The 8,624-nt window shown below is 36.3% G+C and overlaps 1 protein-coding gene across 1 annotated transcript; it reads left to right on the plus strand.

Annotated features, from left to right (window-relative positions):
* Window positions 1-1,669: 1,669 nt before the first annotated feature.
* LOC115922737 (motile sperm domain-containing protein 1-like) lies at window positions 1,670-7,380 on the plus strand. The gene is made up of 6 exons (XM_030982250.1): window positions 1,670-1,926; window positions 2,933-3,138; window positions 4,163-4,238; window positions 5,342-5,556; window positions 6,340-6,498; window positions 7,098-7,380. Exons 2-6 carry the CDS (start codon window positions 2,988-2,990, stop codon window positions 7,127-7,129), a joined length of 633 nt encoding a protein of 210 aa, XP_030838110.1. The 5' UTR covers window positions 1,670-1,926; window positions 2,933-2,987; the 3' UTR covers window positions 7,130-7,380.
* Window positions 7,381-8,624: the final 1,244 nt, after the last annotated feature.

Here is an 8,624-nt window from a genome sequence, read left to right on the forward strand (position 1 = left end):
AAGGGATCGGGTAACTTACTCTCAGATTCTGAAACATAATCCTGGATTTAGCTCATGCTGCAATGATAAATTTAGGTCAGTCAGGAACTCAATGACTTTTACAATCCGATCGCCTGTCTGATTATCAAGATATTTACGATTAGAAATCGAAACCAAATTTTGTGTTTGCCAAACGGTTTTCATAACACTACAGTTTATTGGGGAAAACGAGTATGGTAAAAGGGGTCAAACAAAGATTTTTACTTTTTAGAGGCACTTCTTGATCATTTTGAGGCACAATTTTGTTAGGGCTTCAGTATTAATACACCATATCACAGACACTGGTAGCACGTAGGGCCATACGTCCATCTCGGTTTAAACATTGTTATACATTGTTAAACAATGCATTTTACAATACCTTTACAACATACACCATACACCATTTGCTGTCACATGGTTTGGAAATCACATTACAGATAATAATTCTACAACTGTGAGGTTTCACCCGTCGTCATTTGATACCCGAAGGAACACTTTTTTAGGGGCTAAATCTAATTTTTTCACAAGGCAAAATAACTATATGCCTTCCCCTCTTTGTAGTCTCTCATTATTTTTCCCTCTAGTGATGGAGGGTCCTTATCCAGTAGGTACATACAAACATAGTAGGCCAGTTCTGCATGCCTACCCCCCCCCCCCCCCCCCCCCCCCCAATCCATCCATAATCCAGTTCCTCACAGTGTCTACCTCGGATGGCTGAACAGCTACCGCGTCAAGGCAGAGACTACCGGTACTCGATTTCCAAGCTTGAGTCCCCTCCTTGTAGAAAGTCACGTAACACTTCTGTTGTCCATTGTGAAATGAGCTCTCTCGTAACATCTACATGCACGTTATCTTCTGTTTCATCGGCCGTGTTCGATGATGCTGCAACTGATAAATATAAGGGAAAAGACAATCATATTAAGTTCGTGACCACAAGAATGATTGTAACAAAAGAATCCTTATCACTTCTTCAACACGTAGATGCTCAAGTTGAGCTCATCGATATCAGAATTTATATCCAGATCCAGATCGACAAATCTATCATTTTCATGGCCTCTTTTACTTTTTTACACTTAGATCTAGACTAATTGCAATCACTATCTAAATGTCAGCCATTCTAGTAGACCCTATTCCATTATCAATTATAGGATCTAGAAAGTCTATTAATATTTCATGAGACATAAATCTCATATTACTGTACATTTCTACCTAAAACACGAGACGAGTGTACTTAAGCAGCTTAAAAGACAATCAGTCTACTTAAAATGCACACACATTTGAACATACGGGACTAGATCTAGGCCTACATTTACTAAAGTTGGATCTCGGCCCACTCTCATTACGTCGTATTAGCAGCTTTATTAGTCATAAAAATGAATAACCACAAACTTTGGTTTTCTTACCGTACAAATGATACTGGATTGGAAGAAAATCACTGCAGAATAGCGGACTATGTACAAGATTATGATGTTGATTCGATAAGAATCCCGTTGTTTGCAACAGGACAGCTGATCACGGCGAAGGTGAAAATGGACTAGAATTATGTCCCGGCATGCTTTGCGATGAAACAACCGTGAAGGCACGTATTCTTATATAGACTAGTGTCGAGGTCACGCCTGACTGCACTTCGATGATGACGAAATGATTTGTTTTTGTTTTGTTTTCGATGTTTCAGCTAGCCGTCATACTTCAAACGTTCCCACGGCCAGCGCCCGTCTTTGCCTTCATTCATGTCTTTAAACTAGTCTACTTCGCTTCGTATTGTTCAAGCAATTTTATGCAAGTACATTTAGAGTCTAGAGCTAGAGTTAGAAAGTTAAATTTTGACCAGAGAGAGCTGTGATTAGACAGAATCGTCTCGACACTGGATTTGACTGGGTTTTTCTAGTCCCGCACATTGATTTCAACGTAAGTTAAAAGTCGCTTTGTCTTCTCGTTCAAATTCAGCTCAGCCATGTCAGGCTCTCTAGACTCTACTCTAGCTTTTTATTGTATAGACTGAGATTGAGTGTATGTTTATCTTAATACTTTTTTGTGGTCATTGTTGTTGTTGTTTTGGTTGTTTTGTTTGCTTTTTTGGATGGGGATGGGTTATTTTTTGTAGTTCTAGAATTGTTTTGTTTAATTTGTTATTTGTTGGTTATGTTTTATCATTGATGTGTTGACAATTTTGTATGACTCATTTTTCCAATCGAGTCATCATTTTTTTTGTGAGTCAGTCAACTTGCTGATAATAACATCCAAAAGGAGATCAGCACATTGCAGTTAACAAGTTTTTTCTTTGACCATGATGATCATCATTGTCAGATCTAAATAACTTTATTTCTTCATCTTCGCAAATGAATAATTAAAGATCACCTATAAAGTATGTTTAATAAAATACATCCATAGGTGATCTTTAATTAATAGTAATCTTTACTCTTTACGTTTACCCAAGATTCTGGGAGAATGCTATGTTCTCAGCAGTTGGGCTTCCAGTTCAATTTCATTTTCTTCCGTTATGCTGTGGACTCCTGAAATTGACTTCAATGATATATCAAACAAGAATTCATTATTTACATGTAGTCTAGGTCCTATAAATCACATTATCAAATGCTCTTCAATATTTTACTTCGCTATTTTAACTTGATTATCATATTTTTTCCTTTTTTTTTAAGTAAAGTGAATGCTTATAAATTACATGTACATGTACATGTACGTGTTTAAGTCCTCTTATTTCTTAACGTTATTATTTTTTTTAATGTGTTTATATTCACTTTACAAATCCTTTTACATTTTACTTTTAATTTGTTTGTGTTTTTTTCATTTTTGTGAATTATTTGTTTGGTATATAAAGAGTTCATTTAGACATCACATGAAGGAACATGAAGACTGCATGAAAGACCCAATACCGGTATATCTTTTCCAAATCCAGGTATTTTGATTCATCGTGCCTGATGTGAGAGAACTGGACAGGATTAACCAATCATATGCCTTTAGAACAGCAACCACGTCTTCGAGATGGAAAGATTCCGATTTTTGTTTTCCCCACCGAGCTAGCCTTTTACGTTGATGACCGAAAATCCCACAAGCAAGTATTGACCATCTACAACCCATATGATTTCCCGTTTCGATTCAAGGGTAAGTTTCAGGCAGCTTTGGGGACGCAAGTACCCTTTGCAAATTTCTTTAAAAACAATTGAATCATTCATACCTTTGTACAAAATATTGTGCCCTCTTATTGTGTTTACATGTACATGTATATGCGCCCCCCCCCCCTTTTATATCGTAGACCCGAAATGAACTTGATTTTTCACCTTTTTTCTTTGATGTCACAGATTTTTTTTTAACTGTGCTCCCCCCCCCCCCCCTCCCCCTTTAAAGCAGACCTGCCAACCAGTATGATTTAGTCATATTCTGAACGATTTTTAGAACCAAATCGGCAAATTGGAATTTTCGAATCAGATATAATTTGTAGTGTGACTTTATGCAACTTTGATTGTTTCTTTTTATAAACATGTATGTATTTATCAATGTTTTGCGTTTAAAAGTGATTTTTTTTTTTTGTATTACTGAATCAGTTATTGTTATTGTTTTGTTTTTTTCTTCTCATAAAATAATAATTCATAATAATTACTTTTACAGGGGGGCTTACATCCTACAAGCTCTGCTTTTTAGTCGGCCCTCCTTCTCTTTCAATTTCACGTTTATTTTTGTAATGTATTGTATTGTGCAAATTGATCTATACACCTGTATGTATATAAATATGTGAATATGTTCAAATGTACCATCATTGTAAATATGAACGATTGAAAGAGGAAAAAATAAATGAATCGAATTGATATTTTTCCAGTGCACATACATCATACAGGGTCAGTGCCAAAACAATTTTCTTGATGAACTTTCATTTATTCACACACTACAAAGTTGTAATTGCCTGATATGAATGCTAATTGTTATTTAGATGTCTAAAGGGGACAAAAGGGGACATGGGTTGAAACAAGCAAGCTTGAGCAACTAGACAATGGGAACCAAAGCTTACACCTATCATAATGATAGGATGTTGATTCAAGCAAAAAGTTTCATGTTCATTTATTTCTCTTGTCTTACTTCAACAAATTTCTTTATCGTACATGAATCCCTTTTTTTATTTGCTTCATTTTAGTTTTATGCACAGCTCCTCGGAAGTATAATGTTGTTGACTCAGAAGGTACTGTAAGACCTGGCTGTTGTGTTGATATGTAAGTAATAATAATAATAATAATAATAATAATAATAGTAATAATAATAATAAGAAGAAGAATAATAGACATTTCTATAGTGCCGTCTATCTAGAAATTCTATTCCGAGGCGCATTTATTATTACCCCGGCTTTAGCCTAGCTGCCATTACAGCACTCCAGCATTTCAAGGAATTAATTCCTACCAGGTACCCATTTACATCACCTGGGTTGAGAGTGGCAAATGTAGATCAATGTCTTGCCAAAGGGCATTAGTGCAGCGACGGGACTTGAACCGCGGACCTTGTGGACACGTCCGGCGACGTATCCATTCAATGTAGAGCCTTAGATAGGCCTATCCTTAAAGTGGCCCAAGTTATGCATTGCCTATAATGCGAACCCTGATTTCCATATTGTAATTCTGTAACAAAGTGATTTGCAGAATGATTCAGGTTATGAAATGAAAATTAGGAATAAATTTCATGATGACATTATCTAGTATTTCATGAGTGTATAAATCTTTCTGAGTGGGCACTGGGCAATGGGTCAAGTTCCTGTACGTTACCAGATATTACGGTACTAGGGAAGTATGACAATAAACTGACACCAGAAGTATCATTTTATTTCATGTGTCATCTGATTCATGCTCTAGTAGGGCTATTAACTTAATACATCCATTTATAGATTCACCAACATTTTGATCTACATGTAGTCATTAAAGGCACCATTTAACAATGTTAAATCTGAGATGCACGGCCCTACGTGTTATCTGTGTCTGTGACATGGTGTTATACTGAAGCCCTAAAAAAATTGTGCTTCAAAATATCAAGAAGTAAAAACCTTTGAGTGACCGGTTTTACCATACTCGTTTTCTCCAATTCCCCAATTTGATTTCGATTTTCAATCATAAATATCTTGATAATCAGACAGGTCATCGGCTTGTAAAAGTCATGGGGTTCCTGACTGACCTAAAGGTTCATAATTATCATTGCAGCATAAGCTACCGGTAAATCAAGGATTTTTTAAAAGTTTCTAAGACAAAGTTACCAGATCCCTTTAAGGTATAGAACCACTTGGACTTGCCTGAGTAAACAAAAAAAAACATACAAAATTGTTCCTTGACAGACTGATTCGGATCAAAGAACTTAGTGAAACAGGGTTCGGCCAAAGAGACAAGTTCCGCCTTAACCTCTACCACCACGGACAGCGTGAAGTCATAGGTCGTAAGGACGTCCCGGCACTGCTAGCAGCCACTGCTCAAGGGCGGGGCGATCAGGACAACGAAGATACCAGTTCTCAAGGCTCATCTCCATCCTCCTCTAATCTCGTCTTTGCTCAAGGTATGGCTGTAGATCTTAGAAGCAAAGTATCTCAAGATTAGAGGTTGAGTTCGGGAAAGATGACAAATAATAATAATAATAATAATAATAATAATAATAATAGTTCATTCTTTTATAGCGCATTTCAGGACCGAAGGCCCTCTCAAAGCGCTTTACAATGTACATGAGCCTTGTTTATCGTTCTTTTGAAACATCGATCATAGTTGAAATGTCTCCTCAAAAAGCTTGCTCTTTGAATGCTCTCATAATCAAAATATGATGAGAAAGCTACGTTTGGACCAAATATATCTTCTGTAGTCCCATATACCCATTATTTTAAAGATAATTCAGATTGTTTGCAAAATAGTAAGGGGTCAGAGTGGCTTTACCTACATGTACTTTTCTTATTTTTGGATATGATTTTTAGGGTAGGGTAATGTATGGGACAGCTTACACCTGTCACCGCCAGAGTTAAAGACAGTGCACAATCCTTCTTTCAATGATTGATTGATTAGAATTAAAGTGCAAGGTAAAAAGCTGTGGAATGCCTATATTTCAAGAAATATATGCCAAGTGTTTATTTTCACTGAAGAGGGTTATTTTATAGCTGATGTGCTCAATTTGAATGTGAATAAAATTGAAACATCCTACAATTAACAGGTGTGGTTGAATTCATGTCACTAAATACATGTTTATGTATAAACACAACAAGAACCTTAGAATTCCACATCTTACTAGTTTCTTTATAAGTATGGTTGAGAAGAGGGGACAGTTGTTGTTATATCTCTTACTCTCTCCTTTCAGCCAATAGAGGGCGTGCCGGGCCCGGAGCAACAGTGGTCCTGTTAGCCCTGATGTGCATCGTAGCTTTGATGTTGCCAACTCAAGGAGAGAAGGGTTCTCGTCTTCCAGACTACTTACATTTGACGGTTAATCAAAAACTAATAGCTGCTTACGTTTTAGGTAAAGTATGAAAACTGTAAAAAATTCTCTTTGTGCACAGTTTATGTGAAATACTTAATTCAGTAATTTAAAATGCTGAAAAACAGGGGAATTTTTTTTTTTTTTTTTTAATTTTTTTTATTTTTTTTTAGTTTATCCATGTAGTGAATTTTCTACATATAGTAGTGGTTTGTGCATGTACACAGATACACCGTCACAGCAGCTCTATCTCTTTCTCTCCTCCCCTCTCCCCCCCCCCCCCCCCCCCTCTTTTTTTCTTTCTCTCTTTCTCTCTCTCTCTCTCTCTCTCTCTTTCTTGTTCTCTCTCTCTTCTTTTTTCAGTGTCAAAAAATTAGAAACATTGTTTGTTGCAATACTATCCAGGGGCTAATCTGTGATTTTGTGAGGGGTAGGGTGGCAAAATGCTAAAAAAAAAAATGGTCATTAGATTTAGGGGGAGCCTTTCTATTCCAATATTCTCTGACAAGTTCTAAAAAATAAAAAATAAATAAAGATTTCCTCTGTATCTTTTTATGCTTCCAATGGTTCTTGTTTGGAGAATAATTCAGAAACTCACAATCAGTCTTTTTTTTCCCTTCTCTCTTGCATGTCTTTACCAGGACTCCTTACCATGGTACTACTACGGACATGACGATAACTCTCACATTTAGGAACCCCTCATCCAAGGTTGAACATGGATGGACACCCCCTTGCAATGAAATGGAACTTTCCTGCGTTATGAGTATGATATATTTGTTGGATCCTACCATTGGCCAACGTAGGTATTACTTTTTATCTGTTCATGACAAAGAAAATATATGTAAGTAATCTTGTGTAGGTAAATATTTTTAATATTATTCAAGGAAGTTAGGCCTAAAAAAAAAGATGTTGTATTGCCCTTTAAGGTGCCAAAACATGGGTCGGTCAGTCAGAAATCTTTTTCTTTTTTAAACTCCCTCTTTGGGCTGATATTTCTCAGTTTTGAATGCTTTAAAATACAATTTTTTCCCAAAAACCGGTTTAAAAAAAAAAAAATTGAAAAAGCCGACCGTTGATTTCAAAATTTGTGGGTCAGTCGCAAAGGGCAATTCAACATCTTTTTGTTTTAGGCCTTATTATTACTCTTTATTTTCTACATGTTAATCTTATTTGCACTTAGATTGATAATCAGTTTTGATTTGAATTGTGCAAGGTGTACAGAACATGCAGTGCTTCTGTATTTCACTAATTTCATCCCGGTACACCATAATGTGTGAAAAGGTTGAAAACACTCGCTGCAAATTTCACTCTCTATTGATAGGCAAATGTTGATCTCGTGGGCCATCAGTTGCAGGAGCCCTCTGAAAGGTGGCTAGAAGACCCATTACTTTAGAGTTTAGACCGATAATGTCGTTCTTCTGGGCTGTCGGTCTCTAGGCTTTCGGTCGTATGGGCCGTCTGTCATATGGGCCGTAACCATTTTTTTGCTTGAGCCTTTTATATACAAGAAATACGTGTATCAAGTCATCATACAACGGTTCCATCAATGATGCCTCGCTAATCCGAGCGGCACGAAATTAAAACAAAAAATTGTGTGTTATTCCACTACTGCTCATATACAAAAGTGCTTTGAGTCTGCACGCTATATTATCTTACTGCTGTCCACTTTGAAAGAAATTGCAATATCATAAGTTATAATTTTTGTATAAATTGAAAATCTCTCTGAACAACATTATAAATGGTCATATATGAATGGTAGAGTTTAAATTGTAGGATATCATATGGCATGCTTTTGAGAGCAAGAAAATGCCAAGTTTGTTTGAAATCAGGGACAGTCTTTTGACTTGTCAGATGCATGTCACTACGATCCACAGTTGATTTGGCTTTTTCTACATCTAAAATGGTCACATTACCCAGCAGACTCAAGTTGATAATGAGAAGACATGTATGGATTCTTTATATGACATGATATTGCTAGTTCTTCTTGAATTGGATCTAGGTTTAAGTAGTCACTGGCTGCGTACTAGGTACATGAACAAAAATGCTGATTCCTATATTACACCATGGGGGTGTTTCTCAAAGATCCTAAATCAAACTTAATTCTAAGTTGGACTTCAATGTTATGGAGAGCCATTTGTAGCCTTAAAATAAAATATATTCAAAAGCAA

The sequence above is a fragment of the Strongylocentrotus purpuratus genome, unplaced genomic scaffold, assembly GCF_000002235.5.
Source record: "Strongylocentrotus purpuratus isolate Spur 01 unplaced genomic scaffold, Spur_5.0 spur5_scaffold_12, whole genome shotgun sequence".
Lineage (NCBI taxonomy): Eukaryota > Metazoa > Echinodermata > Echinoidea > Camarodonta > Strongylocentrotidae > Strongylocentrotus > Strongylocentrotus purpuratus.